General features: G+C 41.7%; 1 protein-coding gene across 10 annotated transcripts in view; it reads right to left on the bottom strand.

Annotated features, from left to right (window-relative positions):
* Positions 1–22,661, bottom strand: part of PARD3 (par-3 family cell polarity regulator) — a 1,239,520-nt gene that overhangs the window by 608,381 nt on the left and 608,478 nt on the right. For all 10 annotated transcript variants that reach the window (XM_069211229.1, XM_069211227.1, XM_069211231.1 and 7 more), the window contains exons 9-10: positions 21,421–21,809; positions 6,636–6,775 (exon numbers count right to left, since the gene is read on the bottom strand). In XM_069211229.1, the coding sequence (XP_069067330.1) occupies positions 6,636–6,775; positions 21,421–21,809 (529 nt within the window). The remainder of the gene's footprint in view (positions 1–6,635; positions 6,776–21,420; positions 21,810–22,661) is intronic.

Below are 22,661 nucleotides of genomic sequence, written 5' to 3'. Positions count from 1 at the left end.
GATACAGGAGGCCTCTAATGAAGCATGTGAACTTTGTCCAACTGATAATAGATTTTTGGAACTAGAGTGCCTTACACAATTGTCACTGAAGCCTTATTATCTTCAAACACAGCCAGCCAGTAATAGCATCTAACAGCCCTAAACTGAAGCCACATTCTACCAATGACTAATCATAAAAGTTCTGATCGCTATAAAGGGTCTGTTTCACATAATTATAAAAGTACAGGCAGAGCTCTACGACTCCTACTAAACGTACTTTTACACTTTTTCATAATTCACAAAACAGGTGCAACTGGAAAGCCAAGTAAGACGTAGGTTTGCAGGCATACGACTACAAATGCTATGTGACATTATAAGACTACTTATTCCGCACAGTGGGGGACTGCCTGAAGAGCAACAGCACTATGTCCCTCCTTTGTGCTCCCCCCCCCCCCCCCCCACACCCCATGGTAAAAGTCCTTTGTCAAGCCCAGGAAATCTGATTGTGATCTACCCTTCTCCCCTTCCTGGAAGGGGAGTGACTTTAGCTCTCATTTGGAGTAAATCTCTGACCTTTTCCAAGGTGAGATAGTGCCAGGTCTCAATTTGTTAATGCCCACAGATATGCATTTTTGTGGGTGCCTGCACTCCTATAAAGCTAACTACATCTTGTAAATCCCTTTCAGACCCCTGAACAGGATGGATTACTGTGGATTTCTCCACACTTGTGACAGAGAAACTGAACATAGTCATTTTGTGAATCACTGTAAGGCGTAAAAGGAGTTATTTGTGGCCTTAATAGTATGTTTATGGATCGGATCCACAACAAATTTCTTACTATTTTAAAAAGTGTTCCTTTTCATCCATGGAACGTACAAGATATATTAATAACATCCATTTGGACAGAGTGGTTAAGACTCAACATTCTTCTCAGTAAACTACTCTGACTTCTTTACTCCTGAGGAAGTCTTTAAGTTTGCACCCAAAAATTCAACTTGATGTAAAGTTCTTGGGATCCGTGTTACTACATCCTTAACAATGGCTGAAGCTAATTGCCGTAGCTCTTTTTTGACACAAAACAACATGGCACGTCTCTTGAGAGGGCAGAATAAAGCAAACCGTGGATCTCACACACTAGTCTTCTAACATTGTAGAGCGGTGGTCTTCAAACTTTTTAATTTTGCACTCACCCCCTCCCCCCCCCCCAAGTGAAAAAGAAAATAGCACTGGTGCCCCATCTGAGTATTCCATAATTAATCTATTAAATTGGCAAGTTGTAAATATGTCTGGACTTATTTAAATATTGCATTTAAGTTCTGATACTGTTTCAAAAATGCATTCAAATAAATCATGTCAAACATACTATTCTGGTCAGGCAGGCTTTACTAACTGTAAAAGTATCCACAGTGTGAATATTAGAAGTGAGGGTGGGGGGTTGAAGAGTATTTGGAGCCCCTTCCCTTTTGAAACATACTCTCAGTTTGAATAAATGGCAAAACATGTTATTGATTGCCCATTACAGAGTGATTACTGCTGCTCATTTTCTTTCAGCTTAACACAAATCCCTGTTAGCAGCATATGCTTCTTTTGGCAAGAGCCTAGTGCCCCCTTTGGGATCACTTTGCCCCCCCCCACAGTTTGAAAACCCCTGTTGTAGAGACTAGCCTTAGTGGCAGCGGCAGGCACATTCAGTCACTAACGGGTTAAAAAAACAAGGAAAAATGTTTGATTGATCCATGGCATCTTTCACTTTCAAGGCAAATGAGCTCATAAACCTGATTTGCCATTAATAAGTCAATGTCATGCAGGTATTTTAAAGCCTAGCAGTAAAACGGTCGAATTGTTGGCGCACTCTGAAGAGACACAGGGTCCTTGGAAAACTAAAGTCTTATTGACTTTTGACAAGGGTTTCTAATCCGCACAGCCAGTGGAATATTGAGATGGCCTCAAACAATCTCCAATTTGCAGACTTTGAAAACAGAAGGTTGCATTTTTACAATGCCCACGAAACAGCGTCGAAGTGCATTAAAAAAAAGTATGGGAACTATGACCCTACTTGTAATGGGGGCAGGGTCAGTGAGTGTGGGGTCAAAGGAGTGATTAAAAAAATATATATATATTATTTCAATTTTTTGGTCTTTCATCCTCCATCTTTCACCCACGGGTAGCTAAAAGTGCACCGCTTAAATGTGAAATAAGTAAAATAAAAATGAGCTAATCAGTGTCAAATGCACTGTACTACATTATGAAACGTCTATTAGGTAATGCAATGCAGAGGTCTGGGTGTAACCTGAGAGTCACAGAATTAAATCATGGTTGATGCAGTAGAGAATAATGACTCGAGTCTTTTTAGTGCTGCAAGGTCCCAGCCTGTGATAGAAATCAATGTGAATATGTAAGTCATTATTTTAAACTCGCATTATACACAATGTAAGATAGACTGCTGAAAAATGCGCAAAAATATTTACATAATATGTTGTTTCTAAAATATAGATTTTAGTGACACCCAGACTGTATGCATTTTTTGTTTATACAGATGTCTCTTAAAAGCAAGTGCCTCACAACTCAGCTGGTAACTCATTTGGACTACCACTCAAAAAGAGTAAATCTTTGTCATCACAAGTGATTCGATCAGTTAAAGCCAGTACCAACTCTCAAGCACCCTTTACATTCGCAGATTAACCAGTTGTGCACATCTGAATTCTTTCAGGCAAGCAGACACCCTGGCAAGAAGGCATGTTTGTGGTTAGCTGCTCTGCCCGTCTTCAGTTTCACACCACAGAAGGCTCCCTGAAAGACAGTTCAGGTGAAGCATTTAAACTCTCTAAACTATCCCAGGATGGATGCCTTTTCACAACAAGCATTTACAATGCATCGGGTCTCGCGTTTGCTCGTGTTAGAGCCGATCGCGTTGTAAACTCCTAACCCGACTTTTCACCTATCGGGCAAAAGTGCATTTATGCACGTAACCCGAAAAAGTGAAATCAAGTAGGTAAAGCGCTCGACTTCTGCCAAGTGAGATCGGGCTCGTAAATTAGTTAAAAAAGAAGTCCACGAGCCCGATGGAAAACAGCGAGCCTCGCATGTTTTCTGTACTTGGTCGCTGCGCTGGAGGAGGGCTTGCCACCGGAAAAGGCATGCCATATGCGTGCCTCGACTAATGAAAGCAAGCCGATTTAATTAGGGAAGCCCACGAACCAATAAAAAGCACTGACGTGAAGTTGACAGTGCTCGGAGCCCTTTACTAAATACTAAAGAGTCTCCCTGCTATACGCATGCGTGAGCGCATGCAAAGCAGGCTCGACCCTAAAAAGTAAAGTAACGTTTTTTCATAAATTAAAAAAGTATGGCCAAGTCATGCCTCTTTGATCCCGCCCACTTTAACACTGCCACAAAAGAAGTCCAGCACAGGAGCATTCCACCCCCAAGAACCACTGAAGTGGCTTATAGGCCACCATAGAGGCTTATCCTCCTCCATATAATATTTCTCCTCATACTTTTCGACCTTGTAGATGCAGGAGACTCTAGGAGTAAGGGTCACCTTAGTTCATCATCGAGAACATGCCAGACATTGCTATTCCCACCTACTTCCATCTTGTCAGTACACCATTTCCAGGTATTGCTTTTTCTGTTACAAATCACTATTACTAGTTGTGTCAGTCAAATTGATTTGACTGAAGCAATCCATCGGTATATATCCAAAAAACTGTCAATTTGCCACATGAAAGCCCATGAGTGGAAACACTGTATCCTGGAACATGGAGCTGGGGGAGGTCCTCATGTACGACAGTCACAGCCCTAAGTGTAGAGTGGTCACTAAGCCCAAGGCCATAGAGGTATGGAAGTCCAAGGATCCACGAGGGGGGTTCAGTCACAGCTCATCAGATTTGAGCAACTTAAGGTCTGAGCCACTATGACTAGGTGGATGGCAGGGTGAGAGTCCCACGGGTTAAATGGATGTTGCAGAAAATTCATGCCATTTAGAAAGTCAGTTTCGCTCGGGCACTGCAGGTTTCAGAGTCCTTTGGACTAGGTGGTAGCAGAAAAATTGTGACCACCATTTCCAGTGAAACCCTGGTGAAGATCACACCCTATCACCTCTTGAAAGATAATTAGAACGTCTGACTATTAACCTTGCTAGAGTTTATATATGCCAAATATACATTATGAAAAGTAGAGGAATTAGAAATAAAAGGTTGCATTATGTAGGGAATGCGAACCTTCACCAAGAAGAAGCAGTCTCCAAGAACACAAAGTAGTGCATATCATATAAGAAAGTATGTAAATAGAATAACTCCATGATCAACAAAACTATATATAGTCAACTTGCACTAACTTTGAGTAGAGCAAGACTGCTATCTGGCTGGCTGCTCTGCTGACAATGCAATGTCACTTCTATGGGGGAGCACGACAACACATTCGACCATAACTATACATAAAGGGGTTTTTCCAACATTTGTTAGGAAACTGGCCTTTTTGCATGAACAAGAAAAGGAAAAATCACACAAGTCTGCATCTAATTGCATGGGGAAAGTATACTCTTCTACATCAGGCTGGACGCTCTGCACAAATTCTAAGAAATCTATTCAAGAAGCATCTAACCAATTGATGATGGACTGCACATTACACTTGTACCTCGTACAACTGAGGACTCGTATGGGCCACTCACCACACTTATCCCCTGTACAACTCAGAGGGCCCTAACATTTTCCACTACATTGCTCACTGCTAGGATGGCAGTGTAAAAATCCCTACAAGGTCTGTAACTGGAGATTGACACAACTAGGTCATAATATAAGCATCTTCTGATCATGAGGAGTTCAGAATTAGAGTATGAAATTGCACAGCAGGAGATGAACGGATTCCATTCTGGGTTGACAAGTGAGGACATGTGGCACGATGCTCTCCTTGATGGCTTTTCACAAGTTTAAAGTTCAAATTGTTATTCAACTCATTATGTTTCACTTTAGTCAAAGACATTCCCCCCAGGAGTATGTTCCACTTTAGTCAAGGACATTTGCTGCAGAAGCAGTGAAACTATTATATCTAGCATACGAAGAAAACAAGTCACTGTTATTCAACAACCGCAAATCTGCAGGAAAAAGGTTTCAAATGCTGCGACAAAATAGGCACCCCTGAGGTAGATGGTGAGCTATGAGGAAGAAAAGTGAGGATAAAAGATATTAGCCTGAGAAAGAGTCACGTCCGAGAAAGAATTAATTTTCGAGGTAAGATTAATCATCATTATCGACTATAAATATGGAATGTACAATTCCATTGGCATTTTTCCATAAAAAAGTCATCTCTATCTGTGGATAATGTATGTGAACTACTTAAATGGGCGATCATACAGAATTTACAGTGCGCCGTTAATAACTCGGATGACGCCTAAAAGGCTTCTGCTTTTTCTGCAGACTCCTGCGATGCTGGAAGAGAGTTATGGCCTTAACACTGATGTTCCAAAGACACAGAGAGAAAGACCATAGATCTCATGCGGAGTAAGAGCGATGGGCATTAGAGGCTGCACTATGACGCAAGACTGTGAGCGAGTGAACTGTTCCAAAAGACAAAAGATGATGTGACACAAGGGACGATGTGAAACACTGCCCGAGATCTGAAAGTAGTTCCAGAAAACCAGAGGACAGCCAAGAAAATATAAAGGCACGGGTGCTTGGAGGAGGTTAATGAAAATGGCCACATATTTTTGAAAAAGAGCAGACCTCGGGATGACCTAATAAAACATTAGTACAGTCGGTATGGTGATAATTCAGTCCATTTGAAGTGGGGAGAAAGGGGCCACATATTGGGTGACGGCATTGAAATGGATGGAAATTCACTATAGTAAATAAAGGAATGTTCGAGTCCCTGAAATGTACAAATGCTTGACTGCAGATGAAGGCTATGCGCATGGGTTGTCTGATAGAGTACAACATTGAAGAAAAGTGGATGAGCATAGAACTGAATGCACATCTCAATAAATAGAAAGCTTGAGAAAGATTATGGAGAAAATTACATTTCTGGGTCACTCTCTTCCCTTCTAATAAGAATGTCGCAGAACCATCATTCTCTGTCAGGATTGACATCAGCGAAGTGGGTTTTACACAAAAACCTCAACTGCCCGTTCTTAACCCACTAAGCTACCTCCCCAGTAGATAAATTTTCGCTATCAATGGAGAGGAATTAAGAGAATATATTATAAAGTCTGACCTACAGCGATGGAGTGTTTTTTTTTGTTTGTTTTTATTTTTTTAAACACAGAAATGAAACACGATCCAACATCAAAGTAACTGGAAAATATGTTATAAACACTACAGGGAATTAAACAGGGTTCTATTGGAGAGGCCCAGTAACCGTTATGATTGTAAAGCAGCTCAATACTATCAATATGTTTAACAAGAATAACAGCCAATACCTTAAACAGCCAATTCATTCCCACAAACATACGCTTCAATGAATTTCATTGCAATATATAATACATTGGTTCTGTTGAGGAGAAAATGGATGTGAATCACTTCATCTAAAACAGTTCTGAAATCTATCTAGCTTTTAGATTTTCTTGCTATGGTAATTGAATTGACAATAATAGCTCTAGTAAAAACGTACAATAGGGTGGCTGTAAAAATAAAATATGACACATTTCCAACACATTTAATTACCTCAAGCAGTCTGTCTCCCGCCTTTAGTCGGCCATCTTGAATAGCAGCACCTCTCGGTAGGATATTTTTCACATAAATTGGAGCTGAGCCACCAACAGGTACATCTCGTGAAGTGATGCTAAATCCCAGGCCTTCTGTGCCTGCGTGCAGAAACGAAACATCTTTCTTTTACAAATGCAGTTAACAGTTAAACAACCTTTTTTGGTTAAAGAACACTGGAACTCAAGTGATAAATATCAAGGCCTTATAGGAAAGCAAGCATTGTAAAAGTGAAATACAGATATATTGCATTCTATTAATGTATTACTTATATGAAAGCTATCCGCGAATAAGAATACAAAATATGGGTGCAACGGTTTTCAAAAACGATGTTTGTTTTTATCTTGCATTTCATGTATACATTATGTAATGGCTTATAGTGGACGGTCATTCCTTTTTGTTGATTAGATATGCTAACCGTCTATGTTTCCCTGTTACACTACTATATGTCACCCTCCGCATGCTCCGCAAGATCTTCCGCTGGATCCCCGCCGACACTAGAAAAACCGTGACCCACGCCCTCGTCACGAGCCGCCTGGACTACGGCAACACCCTCTATGCTGGGACCACCGCTAAACTCCAAAAACGCCTGCAACGTATTCAAAACGCCTCGGCCCGCCTCATCCTCGACGTACCCCGCAACAGCCACATCTCCGCACACCTGAGACACCTGCATTGGCTCCCAGTCAGCAAAAGGATCACCTTCCGACTTCTCACCCACGCACACAAAGCCCTCCACAACAAGGGACCGGAACACCTCAACCGTCGCCTCAGCTTCTATGCCCCCACCCTTCTCCTCCGTTCCTCTGGCCTCGCGCTCGCTGCGTCCCTCGCATCTGCCGCTCCACGGCGGGTGGGAGGTCCTTCTCCTTCCTGGCAGCCAAGACCTGGAACAACCTCCCCACCAGCCTCAGGACCACCCAGGACCACTCCGCTTTCCGAAGACTCCTCAAAATCTGGCTTTTCGAGCAGCAGTGACCCCCCCCCTCCCTTCCCCCTAGCGCCTTGAGACACGCACGGGTGAGTAGCGCGCTTTATAAATGTTAATGATTTGATTTGATTTGATTTGACAACACTATTTCATCTGTTAAGTGTGTACTAAAGACTTCTTGCAATCTTTGGCAAGTTAAAGACTGTTTGAAATACAAACCATAATTTACTATGAAGAAATATATATCCACTCATTTTTATTCACCACATTATTTTCTGTGATTTCAAGAGGGGCCACCAAACGGTATGAAGATGTTTAATTAATCAAGAACAACGGTGCACTTGCAGTGCAGTACACAGCTAATGCATCTGTAAGGATTCTGAGCTTTTAACTAGAGGCATTAAAGGAAGCAATGCCTAGCCCATAAATATGAAAGCAGGAAGAGTAGAGAAAATCCAAATATGCAAATGACGGCGAGACCTGCAGTAAAAAGTAGCATTGTGGTATGAAAACATTAATGCTGAAAGATAGTGCACTAAGCAACACACAAGGAATACAAAGTCATATTGCAAGGGCCATCTACTGAAAGGTGTTGCAATAAGTCTCAAACCTCCTGCAAACATCAGGAACAATTCTGAAATCCATACTGCTAATTTGTGTTAGTGGTATATATTTGTATATTTAGAACCGTTTTTTGTTTCACTAGATGCCAGGTGGATATGCATAGTTAGATTAATATGTACATGATAAGGTCTGTATTGCGTAACGTCATTCTCAAAAGTGAACACCAGTACATCACCTCTGGCCCAGTGTGTTTATACATGTCTATATGGGCCCCGTAGCCACACAGTACCATGGGCAGTCTCCTCAAAACTAAGAAATCTACTCTAATGCTTCACAGAAGGAAGACACAAATTTTGATTTTAGGTTGAGCCTAGGCAGTGTGCAACCACTGTCTCTAGACACGTTGTAATCTACTTCTGTGGGCTTTCACCATGCCCAACTTATGCCCATCACTTTCATTCGTTCCTTGGCCTGCCTTTTAAAGTTCCCTTGATTTCATAGACAAATGCTTTACTTTTGTCCCGCCTGAGGTTGCTTTGTTACCGCTTTGGAGAATGACCCTGTTACAAGGATTATTGCATGATCGACTGTATAACTTACTGCGGCACACTACTTTTTTCTTTTGCCTTTCCACTCCGAGGTCATATGTTGTTTCTTCCTCTTCCTTGTTTTTGGGCCGTTTCTTTGTGGTGTCTGCACCCAAAGGCTGCAAGCTGGAGGAGGGGGGGTTTGGTTCTTTTTTTTCATTTATTTGAATTTCATATAGTGCGAACTTGATTGGAGGAGCGCTTTACATGAGTACCACTTGTGTACCATAAGTATCATATAGCGAAAACTCAATTAGGGGAGAGCTTTACAAGAGTATTACTTACGTACAAGTTTAGCAGTTAAAAAATAACAAACAGGCACATATAAAACTGAAAAAAACACAGACGTCTTCAATGTGGCTCTCCTGGCACAGCAGGAGAGCAGATACTACAATATTCACTGCACTCGGGAAACTCGCCCCATAATGCTTTGAGGGCATCTCTTTTTCAAAAACATTTTGGGCCAAAACTGAGCCTGTGGTGGTCCTCTGACAATGGGACCACAACTAAACCATTCAGCACTATGCACCCTTTCTGTCTAAGTCATTTCTGGGTCCACTGTTACTGTTTTGGGGTATTTTTAAGCTCTCATGGCTAGAACGTTTGTTTTACAGCTGGGAGTAGTTTGTGTTTTTAAGGGCCTTGTTGTAATATTATTGTGATAGGCCTTTCTAGGCCTGAAAACGTGTAAGGCACTGTGCCCTCTAGGGGCTAAATATATGGTACCACTGCATTACTTTATATAATTTTCTTTTCATGTGGTTATGCCCTCTAGGGACTGACAATATGGTTACATGACCATGTTTCTTACAAATGCTATTTTTATTGTGGCATCCTCCAGGAACTGTTCTGAGCATTACCATCAGGATACTACAATATTTGCTGCACTCAAACTCACCCCATAATGTTTTGCAGGGCATTCCTTTTACATAACATGTTTGCCCATAACTCATCATGTGGTGTTCCTCGGATAACGAGACCACCATCAAAATGTTCAGCATGATTCTCTCTGTCAAAGCCATCTCTGGGTCCCCACACTTGGTGGGGGACCTAAAAATAATAACTCCCCCCCCAACATTCAATGCCTTTTGAGGCTCTCTCATGGCTGGAACTTTTGTTTTACAGCGGGGAGTAGTTTGAGTTTTAAGGGCCTTGTTTGTAATATTATTGTAGTAGGCCTGCTAGGTCTGAAAATGTGTGATGCACTACGCCCTCTAGGAGCAAAATATATGGTTACATTGCATAACTTTATGCCATTTTCTTTTCAGGTGATTATGCTCTCTAGGGGCTGACTATATGGTTGCATGGCCACGTTTCTAACAAATTTTTATTTTTATTGCAGTGCCCTCTAGGGGCTGTTCTGAACATTACAGTCAAAATACTACAATATTCACTGCACTCAGAAACATGCCTCATAATGCTTTGTGGTGAATTCCTTTGACAAAACATTTTTGCCCATAACTCACGGTATGGTGGTCCTAGGACAATGGGACCATCATCAAAAAGTGTGGCGTGACACGATCTTTCTGGCTAAGTAATCTCTAGATCCCCACACTAGGTTGGGGGGACCCCAAAATAATAACCCTGCCCAACATTCAGTGTCTTCTGAAGTTCTCTCATGGCTGCAGATAGATAAAGAAGGTAAATAGAAGTGCTTTAATTATATGCAGGGCCACTGGAATTATGTGGCAGTGAGGACCAAATTATGCAATAAGCTTGACTAATTCATGTGGTAAGAAAAGTTCTGTTATTCATTTACAATGCCAATAGCTTTAATTCAGGCATTTGTGAGACCTAGAGCATTGCAAACGCTTGTTCATTTTGTGACATAACAATGCTCAATCTTAAAGCTGGAGCCTGCCTTGTACATTTCACATTTATTTCTTTGTTTACATTTTAGCAATTAGAAAAGCCTGTTCAAAATAGCAGATGGTTTTAGAAAACATCTATAACATGAAATTGTATATACATAACTGTAAATAATGGGAATGTTTTTCACCTCAGGGTTCTGAATGAAATTATAAATAACTTGAACACCTCTCCCGTCTAAATCATCCGTATGCTTTTGTTCCTGGTTGGAGTCATAAAACACGACTACTCAAGACTCTACAACTAAATTATTGGATCTTTTGCATAGTACTTATCAGTATTCTTTCTGTGCTCTATAAAGGCAGGACAATATTGCCCTTCAAATACTTTTAGCCGAGGAAACACGGATGGGCAAAGTTCCGGCAGTATAATGGGTCTTAGTGGTGGGGAAAGGAATACAATTTTTCTTTACCATTCTTGGACATAAGCCAACCATGCACATTTTCAGGACTCTTGTGTAGAGACAGGGGATGCAAATGTCTGGTGGTACCATGAAAAGAAACACTTTCAGCAAGTATTGACCAGGAGCCAAACCGAAGACTTATTTGGCTTCACTGCCAAAAAGTTGTCCCCCAAATGAATACATAAGTATCTTTGTTTTCCTTTTAATACTAGATGCCTTCTCCTTTGTGCCAAACATTTGGAAGATGATCTAGTTGAAACAATCATCATCATTAATGGAGAATCGACTTGAAATACTTTGTATGTTAGACATCCCTCCCCAAATACGAGCCTTCACAGACCAAGGTGTCAGGGCCAGTGCCAAATACATCAAACTAGCAGAGGGTCTCCAGTGATTCAAAATTCAATACCAATAGCTCTCAGCAAAGGTGCATAATACTAATGGAGTTTGTTCCAGAGGAAGAAAGTGGATGCTTGTAAACCTATCTGGGAGAAGCTCACAGCACGCCAACACCTTGGGTAGCAGACATGGCCTCGGAATTGTCAACAGCTAAGAATTGACACCACAGATCACACTCGGTACACATTCTACCTTTTCAAATGGATGGAAGTGTGCACCAAGAGAGGAGTAGGTTTGAGTTGAGTTGGATAGAGTGGTGTGGGATAGATTGGGATGGGGTGGGGTAGGGAAGATTGGAGTAGGTAGATTCGAGTCAAGTAGATTTGGTTAGGGTTGGGTAGACTGGAGTGGAGTAGTATGGGGTAGAATGGAGGGGGTGGATTGCATGGGTAGACTGGAGTAGGTTAGTTTGGGGTTGAGTTGGGTAAGGTAGAGTGGACTGGGGTGGATTTGGGAGAATTGGGTTAGATTGGACTGGAGTGGGGTAGAACTGATTGTCATGTGGTAGTATGGAGTGGAATAGAGTAGATTGGGTAGAGTAAAATGGAGTGTGGTAGATTGGAGTGAGGTAGATTGGGGTACAGCAGACTGAAGTTGGTGGATTTGGACAGACTGGAGTCAAGACAGCAGTGGAGTGGGATAGTTTGGGGAAGATGGAGTGCAGTGGAGGTAGACAGGGTGAAGATTGGGTGGATAAGAGTAGGGAAAATTGGAATGGAATAGGGAAGACTGAAGAAGGATTATTGGAAAGGTTGTTGCTTGGAGTAAGATACACTAGAATGGGGTAGATTGAAGTGGGGCGGGAGGCAGAGAGGGATGTGATAGATTCCAGTGGGGTGTAGTCAATTTGAGAGGAACACATTGTGGTGGGGTAGACTGATGTGGCATGGACTGGGGTGGGATGATTGGGGTTGAGTGGGTTGGCCTGGAGTGCAGTGGGTAGATTTAAGTGGGGTATGGAAGATTGGAGTGAGGTAGACTGGAGTGAAGTGTAGTGGGGTAGACTGAGGTAGAGTGGAGTGTGGTGGACTAGAAGGAGTGGGGTAGATGGAGTGGTATGGAGTAGATTAGGATGGGGTACCATGGGGCTACATTGGAGTGGGGTACATTGGAATCGGTAGACTTGAACTGGGAAAGATTGGGGTAGAGTGGGATGGGGTACATCAGGGGAGAGCAGAGTGAGATATACTGTGGTACACTGGAGCAGACTGGAGTGGAGAGGAATAGACTTGGGTAGACTGGAGGGGAGAAGGGTAGATTAGAGTAAAGTGGGGTAGATTAGGGAGCAGTGGGGTAGACTAGGGATGATTGGGGTAGAGTGTATTGTGGTAGAGTGCAGTAGGACAGATTAGGTGAATTATGGTGGGGTAGACTAGAGTGGGGTGGGGTAGATTAGAGTGGAGGGGGGAAAATTAGAGTGAGCTAGATATGAGTGGGGTAGACTACAGTGGAGTTGGGCAGATTGGAGTTGGGCAGTTTGGAGTGGAGTGGGTTAGAATGGACTGGAGTGGGGTAGATTTGAGTGGTATGTGGCAGATTAGAGTGAAGTTAGGTGAGGTAGATTTTTCTAAAGTGAAATGGTGTGTGGAAAATTGTGGAAGAGTGGAGTCAGGCAGAATGGGTGGATTGGAGTGGAATGGTGCAGGCTGGAGTTGATAGATTGGAATGAAGTTGAGGGAGATAGATTGGGGAAGAGCAGAGTGGGTAGATTGGGTGGAGTGTAGTAGATTAGGGTGGGGTTTATTGGGTGGATTCGAGTAGGGTAAATTGGATTGGAGTGGGGTAGATGGGAGAGGGATAACTGGATTGGGGTAGAATGAAGTGGGGTAGACTGGAGTAGAGTGGGGTGGACTGGAGTAGAGTGGGGTGGGGTGGTTTAAGTTGGGTGGGCTAGATTGCAGTGGGGTACGGTGACCTGGGGTGGAGTGGAGTAGTTTGGAGTGGAGTACATAGGGGTAGACTGGGGAGGGGTAGATTGCTTGGGCTGTTTTGAGGTGGAGCGGGTTAGATTTGGGTGGAGTGGGGTAGTTTTGAATAGATTGCAGTGAAGTTTAGTGGGGTGGATTAGGATAGAGTGGAGCGGGGCAGAGTGCAGTGGGGAATAGTGGAGTAGGCTGTGGTAGATTAGAGTGGGAGAGATTGTGGCAGATTTGAGTGGGGTAGGTTGTGGTGGAATGGAGTAGAGAGGGGTAGAATTGAGTGGGGTAGAGTGGAGAGGATTCAGACAGATTGCAGCAGAGTTTGGAGTTGGGTATATTGGAGGGGATTTGAGTAGACTGGAGTGGGTTGGATTGGTGTATATTGGAGTGGATTTGGTAGACTATGGTAGACAGGAGCAGAGTGGAGTAGATTTGAGCAGGGTGCCGTAGATTGGTGTGGAGTGGGGTAGAGTTGACTCAATTAGACTGAGTGGAGTAGGGGAAATTGGACTGGAGTGCGTTAGGGGAGATTGGAGTAGAGTGGAGTAGGGGAGATTAGAGTAGAGTGGAGTAGGGTAGATTGAAGTAGAGTGAGGTACAGTGGGGTGGAATGGGGTGGAGAGAGATACACTGGAGTGTGGTAGACTGTAGTGAAGTGGGGTAGATTGGAGCATAGTGGATGTGGTAGATTGGGTTGGAGAGGGGTAAATTGTAGCGGAGTGGGATAGGCTTGATTGGGGTAGATTGTAGCAAAGGAGCGGTGTGAGGTAGACTGGTGTAGACTGGTTTGCTGTGGGGTAGAATGGAGTGGGGTGAGTGGAGTGGCATTTTGGGGAGTGGAGTGTTGTGTAGTGGAGTGCTCGTCGCAGATTGAAGTGGTTCAGAGTTCAGTGACATGGCGTGTCGCAGAGTGTCTTAGATTGGAGGGGAGTAAAGTGGAGTGACATGTTGCAGAGTGGAGTGGCATGTCACAGAATGGGGTGGAGTGGCACAGAGTGGAAGGTTATGGAGTGGAGTGGCATAGTGAGGAGTATATGCATGGTGTGGTAGCGCACTACCATTACAGAAAAGCATTTCAATTGAAATGTTTATTACATTTGAACCGAAATACGTTTTTGCTGCACAAAAACAATAATTTGAGCAAATGTCATCACCTAGTGTATTGATGTGCTTTGATCATATTCAAATATTTGTTTTCACCACACTTCAGAATAACAATAAAAGTGCTTCACTCGTACTAGTTCTGATATATTCTGAAACATCAGCACTGCTATTTTTTTGTGTGTCAGAAACAAATAACATCCTTTGTCATCCTACATGGGCACACAGCAAGATTGTCACATAAATTCTCTAATTTTCAACTTCAGAGAAAAATAAATAAACACCAAGCTCCCTGGAAAAGAGAGCCTGACACTGACCTTTGTCTTTGAATGCACAACAAATGTGACAAGAACAAGATTTAAAAACCTATTTACAGAAAGCGAGTTTGTGAAAGAAAACAGTTTAGGCAACAGAAGGGACAAGCTCAAGTTGAATAGCCTAAAGCAAATAAAGCCAGCAAACAGAAAGTCAGAAAATATGAGCTACAGACCACAAAGACAATGGTAACAGGCAGGATGCATTCCTATGTGAGTTTTCTGAATACACCCAAGATGTATTTAGGAAACCAGACAGCTGCTCTGTCTGGTAGGTTTCAACATTAAAAAAACAGAAGAGAAGAACACGAAAGAAAGGCAGTGCACTAAAAAATACAACTAATTTGTCTTTCCATTGATGTAGTCAAGCAGACCCTGTGATATCCTCTACTCATTTGACTGAAGAGAAGAAACAAGCATTTGCAATACAATAGGTCTCACATTTGCTTGAGTTAGAGCTATAAGCATTGTAAATTCATAACTCAACTTTTCTTGCCACATAAATTTGTCAAATCTGCCCCATAATTTCGTATTTCCTGTAATATAATTCCAGTGGCACTGCATATAAACTAAAGCACCTCCATTAACCTTCTTCCTCTAGCTAAAGCAGAAAAATAAAAATGTTGCCATTTTTAAATCTGCCATGGTAATTCCAACAGAATACCACTTTCACTACCCCACCATCAGGGTTGCCAGCTGGATAATGCAATTCCCCCCAAAAAAGATACAAGGCAGCCACAGAAGAGAAATAAACCAGAAGGGTCACCCAAACATATCAAAAGTGTTCAAACAGTCATAGTGTAATAAAGGTGTTAAGTTGGCCTGAATATGGTCATAACTGTAATAAGGAGAGATTCATAAAACATATACAATTATCATATAAACCTTTTTCAGAAATAAACTGTTGGCATGAGACTGTAATGCTCAAAACAGCCCCTAGAGGGCACCATAATAGACAAATCATTTGTAAGAAACATGGTCATGTAACCATATTGTTAGCTCCTAAAGGGCATAACCCTGTGGAAAAAAATTAGGAGAAAGTAATGCAGGGTAACCATACACTTAATCCCTAGAAGGCGTTTTTAGGGCTACCAGGCTTACTGTGATGATATTACAAACAAGGACTTTAAAACAGAATAGCTGTAAAACTACTGTAAAGTTCTAGCCAAGCGAAAGCTTAAAAGACACTGAATGGTGGGAGAGGTTATTATTTTGGAGTCCCCATTAACCTATTGTGAGGACCAAGAGCGGATGTAGACAGAAAGTGCGTTTTGAAGACTGTCCTACTGTCCTAGGGCCACCACAGGCTGAGTTAGGAGCAAAGATGTTTTTTGTGAAAGTAAGACCCTGCAAAGCATTATGAGGCGATGTTTTCGTGATGCGAATATTATAATATGTTGATATGACTGTAATGCTTAGAACAGCCCCTAGAGGACACCACAACGAAAATAGCATTCGTAAAAAACATGGTCATGTTAAAATATAGTTAGCCACTAGAAGGCATAACCACACAAAAAGAAAATTACAGAAAGTAATGCACTATAACCATATATTTAGGCCCTAGAGGGTGTAGTGCAATACACATTTTCAGGGGTAGCAGGCCTCTAGCCCTGATATTACGAACAAAGCCCTTAAACACAAGCTATTCCCATCTGTAAAACAGACGTTCCAGCCATGAAAGAGGTTAAAAGACATTGAATGGAGGGAGGGGTTATTATTTTAGGGGTCCCCCACTCACCTAGTGTGAGGACCAAGATATGATGTAGACAGAAAGAGCATATTGAAGGTGGTCCCACTGTCCTATGGCCACCACAGGCTCAGTTATAAACAAAACAATGTTTTGTTAAAGTAATGACCTGCAAAGAATTATGGAGCAAGTTTCTCAAGTGCAGTGACTATTGTAGTATCTTCTCTCCCGCTGTGCCAGGAGAGCGGTTTTCACTTTGAGGATGCCTGTTTTACGGAAAGTGTTTACAAATTTCAAGTGTTTTATGGGGAGAGCCACAAGTAATGACTTTGACTAGGTAACTTTAACAATGTGACCAGCGCTCCAACACCGCCAATCGAGTTCACTCTGTTGTGCCTGTTTACGCTCTGAGCACCACGGTTGCCATGCACCACGAAGGGGAGAGACAAAAAAAAATGTGGGCCCATGTTGAAGTATTTCAGCAATTGTGCAATAATCCATGTAACAGGTGCAGTCTGCAAGTTGTGACAAAAACATTCTCAAGGGTTGACAAACGTAAAGTATTTACCAAAAACATCAAGTGATTGTTGAAGGGCAAGCCCACGAGCAAGTGAAAGTGATGGGCGTAGTTAAAAGCCCACAATACTTACAACAGGTCAAACGCCTGCGCGCTTGACCTAAAAAAAAGGGTGAGCTATTCAGTGGATGTAAAGCAATCAGGCAGTTGCAAAAGGGGCCAGATTCATATCCTGCATTAACACCTTTAAAGTCCAAATGTACTATTCTAGCCCCACCACAAGGCGGCATAAATATCTAACAGCCGGAAGCTGAACCCAAGAGTACTGGGCAAAATCAAGCTAACTCTTCAGTTGTTTTGGTTCAGGGCATATTTCTTCGCGCAATCTTGATATATGAGTTCACATATGTTATACAGAACTGCAGTGATTCAATTCAGTATAACTGAAAGTTATCATAAAACCTGGCATTACATTCCAAAATGTGAGCCACGTTAAGGAACGAACTAAAAACACTTGGGTCATTTAATTAGAAATATTCAGCATGGAAAACCTAAAGTGAATAAAAGCCAGTTTTCAGATCTGGATCTTTTTACTGTAGTAAGGTTACACATATATATCATATATACTTTGAGGGGTTTTCAACTAGCCATCTTCACCCACTGGTCTGTTGTGTTATCCACATATTTCTCCCACCCACTACAGCATACCGTATCGTCTATGGTTCAATCCACTTCAGCGACCGGCTACATTTACTGCAATTCAAGGCATTCTTTTCTTGCACAATGTGCACTTACACAGACTAAGTATTTCCTTTTGGCATCAGAGACTACTGGCTCTGTGCCTGCTTTCAGATGAGCCAAAACGGACAAAACTGCTTGATGAAGCAAAAATGTTTTATTGTAATAAGGATTTCGAAAAAAAAGTTAAACAAAAAAAAATACATTATCAAAGCCGAGAGGTTGGCAGACAACACCAGACCTACTGATTTTGCCAAAGCGTGTTAATAAACATGCAGAGGGATGTTCTGAGAAGAAGACTTTTTAGTAGCAAGAGTCAAATTTTTCTCCACATTACACTTCTTTTAAACTCCTATCGACTACAATCGAGGGTTTACCTGTTCTGACTGACAAATTACTAGTTTTGCAAATAAAAGATGACAATTCTAGTTCTAATCTCTGGGTGCCAGCATGAGAAACTTAAGATTCGAACTGATTTTTAACCTGTTGCTTGCATATATCTGAGATCCAAAGCAAACCATTTGAGCAAATTCAGCAGGACCACGGTTTATACAGGAATTAAGACGAACATCAAATACTTTTAGTGGTCAAGGTCCAGTGAGCTATATTTAATTAGAAGGATATCTGCACTGTGCTTGACTACGGTGTTAATTTGCATATATACATCAAGTGGAGGACCCCAAAGCTTTTCTTAGGAAAATGCTGTCACTGCTGCTAGTCTCGAGCCCCCTTTCGGTTACCACCCTATAATTCCTTTCTCATTATCTCACCCTTTCTGGGTTTTCCTTCTTTAGTCCCTTTGTTATTTTCATAAGTCTCTTCCTACTGCTTTCTCCCTTCGCCACTACTCTTTGTCTGTTACTCTGAGTAAAAGTCTGATAAAATAAAATATGTCCCGGTTCTTAAAAAAACAAACAAAAAACAAAAAAAACGACCGCTTCAAATGGACTGGTCACCTTTTTATTATTGCTTTGTTTGGGTATAAAAATGATACTAACGAGGTGCAACCAATGCCCAGACAGTGTTACCAACTTAAAAAATGTTGTAATAACAAAGTAATATTATAACAAAATGTGTCACATAAGTTGCCTTTTCTTGCCGCATAATTTACTAAACCCTGCCGCATAATTTGGCCCTCCCATGCCTTCAATTCCAGTGGCCCAGGCAATAACCCCTCCAGTTCAGAAGAATAGTCCACAGAAGCGGCTGTGTATCACGTTCCCTGATAAAGATTTCCCGCCACCAGTGCTTCAGAAAACGTAATCGTCCCTTCTATTATCTTAATTTTTCCTGAAGGGCGCAGACGGCTGCGGTGTGCATCATAGCACGATTAGAATATCAGCCATAACCCTCAGAACGCGCGTGCTAAAGATCAGGCAGTGACCTTTCAGCAAAGATAAATAGATATCAATTTTCATTTAGAAAAGGCAACAAACAGTTGGCACCAACCGAAAAATATTACTGACCTTATCTTGTGGCTTTATTAAACAGCTAATTCCCAAGAAAGATCAGACTATTAGAAAATGCCAAAAACGGCAATAAAACATAATGAAAAAATCATAATTACGGAACCAAACAGGATGAGCCAATTCTGTCATTTTCACAAGGCGAAAAGGGAGCGCGTCAAAGAACAGACGTGATGCGAGATAAGGGCATTCTCTCTACAGGGCGGCCATTTTGATTCCTGCATCATTATTATTCAGAACGAGCAATGCCGGCTGCATCTGAACTTAATTTGAAGTGTAAATCTTCTATGCTTTAATGCACCCCCATAAGGAGTTTTTAATCTAATGACGGTAATTGGCAAAATTACTGCTTTCCGTTGGCTGCAATGAAAGCTTATTTGTTGGGTTTCCATAAAGGGACTTATTATTAGAGCATCCTTCATTAGGAACGACCAAAGACAATCAAAGTCGCTATCCCACTCACATTAGTGTTTGAAGTAATACTAAAGTGGTGCGCTCCATTTGTTGTTCCGCAGGCAGGTTCTCATAAATCAAAACACAACACAAGATGGGGGGAGTACTTTGGATAGCCTGTCGCACATAAAAGGACTGGGGAAAAACAATTGCAGAAATTAAACATTTGGGAAAGTGAATCACTTTTTTCCAAGGTAGCCGCTGCCTTTGTTAAAGAGAATCACACAGAAAGGGGAAACTTGTGTCGTGATAGTGTGTTAAAGGTGATGAAAGCACACGAGGTAGAAGACTTACTCACTGGGGAAGACTTGCAGGATATAAAAATGGGAGAGGTACTAATTTCACTTACAAAATATCAAAGCAAGAACAAATATAAATATAGTTTTGAAGCAAGAAAATTATTCCAGGTGTTTTTTTTTTAGTCTTCCCATCAGAATACTAAATATTCATACCTTTATTTCCCAGAAAAACAAAGCTGAAGAAGGAGTCTGGCATGGGTTATGAATCAACCAAAATTGGTGGTTCTATTTAAAGGTGTAAACGCCTGCAGACAGTGGCTCACCCACATCCACTAACAATGTACTGGATCAGTGGTAACAGAATTAGTTCATGTATTTTTTTCTGCTTTCAAGGACTGGACTGCTAAAGGACTAACATCAAACTAGATCTAAATGAAATTCCTGAAGGATGTTCACAAAGAAAGTGAGACTTGTATCTTGGGACTTAACCTTCAAAGGGGACAAGGAGTCAACACTGAGCTCTGTAGATCAACTCTGCATTCTGGTGCAGGAAGAACCATATTAATAGAAAATACTGATTCGTGGGCCAAGCACCAACACTTGAAAACAATTAGTTATTGAACTACTATTGAGGTTAGCTCTTCCAAAAGATGATGTGTTTATTTTCCCCACCTATGAGCACCTAGGTCCACACTTAAAGACTTTGGAGGCATTTTGCAACACAAGAATTAAGGTCAAATGCCATTCCTTAAGCAGCATGGCCCCATCAATGAACAGACGACGGAAGCAATTCTTCCACAAGTGCAAGAAGCCTTACTGAGGCGTTCCTGAACAGCCAGACACCTTTCACAAGAGATGACACAGGACAGAGAATCAACATATATCAACACAATTCAGAACTTGAACAGTAAGTATGGACTGATTTGCCAGCTTTAACATTACTGGCAGCTATATTTACAAGATGGCAGAAAAATTCTGGTAACAAACATTGTTTATCTTCATTCACTTCTACATCTGGCCTGTAAAGGTTTCAAGATTATTTTCTATTCCACAACATTACTAACATAGTCTAGATGTTGGGTTAAATCATCAGCAATTCAATAATTAACATGTTTCACTGGTTTGCTTCAGTTGGCCCTTTTACAAACTGTATCCACTGCTATCAGATCTGATACTAACATCTAGCACACTGAGAATAGTAGCTAGTCAGACTAACACCAGCAATCAACCTAAAAGAACTGCATGCCTATCTTTTTTTTTATTTTATTTTTAGCAGACTTCACATCATAGAGCTTGCCTGTTTACAGCAGGCATTTTAAATTATGCCTGATACCTTTACGATTCCTCGATGGTTTATTGAGCAACATTGCATAAATTATACAACAAAAGAAAACTGAAAGGAGAATAGCAGTCAATGCCCCCTTTTTAGGGCATTTGCATTGAAGACGACCATTTTCATTTGAGTTGTTTCATTAAACTTTCTTTCGTCACTGTTGGTATTCATGCCCACAGACTTCATCACCAAGACAAATCTATGGTTTGTTGAAGAAACCACTTACCTTTCTTCAGTTGTATGTTGAGCTTCTTCCCTATCTTTTTGGTGTTAAAACCGCTGTTTGGAGAGGGACTGAGGGCTTTTTGTGGGGATGCCGAGAGACCGGACGGTGGTTTCCCAACAGAGTTAATACTGTGAGGTAGATGGGAGAAAGTGTCAGTTTGCTCTGTGTGGTTAGTCGGCTGTCTGGGGGTCCGCTGTGATGTGTGATCCGGTCCCATATTGTTCATGCTCTTGCTATCCAAGTAGTGCGTGTCAGGACTGAACCGGCTGGGGTAGTAACTGCTCTTCTCACTTTGGGAGAGTTGTTCGTAAGGCTCCTTATTTGCTGCAGGGACCACATGGAACCACATGATGGGTGAACGCATGGCTTGGCGGAACATATGTTGGGCTCTGCATTACAGAACGAAAAGAAAATGAGCACATTAACAGTGGCAGACTAGAGGACATTATGAACATAATTACTGTGACTAATCAGACAACAAAGGCAGACTTCGGAAAACTGCGTTAATTGAAATTGGGAAAACATACTAATAGGCTGTTTGATCATCAACCATCCTTTTTTCCACATCAGCTGGAAATATAGAGATGCACAACACAGAGGTAAAATATTAGGTAAACCCCATTTGTCCATTCCATGACCACATACAATGCCCTTTGTGAGTATGGTAATAACACTCACATCAAAATTGCATTTGGAGTAGCTCTTTTGGAACAAAAAAATTAAACCGATATACAATATTCACCAAGAGTGACTGTCCTAGACACCTCATTGATTTCCTGAATCCACAGATAGCCTTGCCGCCGTGAATGGCGTGCTGAAGAGAGGAGACCGTAGCAACCAGTCACACCACACACTGAAACGATGGTTGTGGCAGGCTTCCGGTTTTGGGCACGTGCACACAATAACTAAAGATCGGTGTGCGATCATGCGAAGAAAGGAATGTCTGAAAAACCTAATAACAAAAAATACACTAAGTTAATTCTAGAGAGCCTAATTTAAGGTAGGAACATTCTGCACACAATGTAGTTAGTCAGTGGCCTAGAGGCTGGGACATGGTCATCTAGTGTCCACCGATGCCAGAGTATATTCAGTTGTCAAAGCTCACAATGGACAACCGGAAGTGATCCAACTTGGTTCCGTTAACAGCACGAGCTAAGGGGTTGGACGAGTTGCTGTGAAAGTAAAATCGCCCTCAAACAGCCAGCACTCTTTAAAATGTTTTCATTGGGGTAGTAAATCAG

This window comes from Pleurodeles waltl, chromosome 10 (assembly GCF_031143425.1).
Source record: "Pleurodeles waltl isolate 20211129_DDA chromosome 10, aPleWal1.hap1.20221129, whole genome shotgun sequence".
Lineage (NCBI taxonomy): Eukaryota > Metazoa > Chordata > Amphibia > Caudata > Salamandridae > Pleurodeles > Pleurodeles waltl.
Note: the sequence above shows the minus strand (reverse complement) of the source record. Positions and strands in the feature narration are given on the sequence as shown.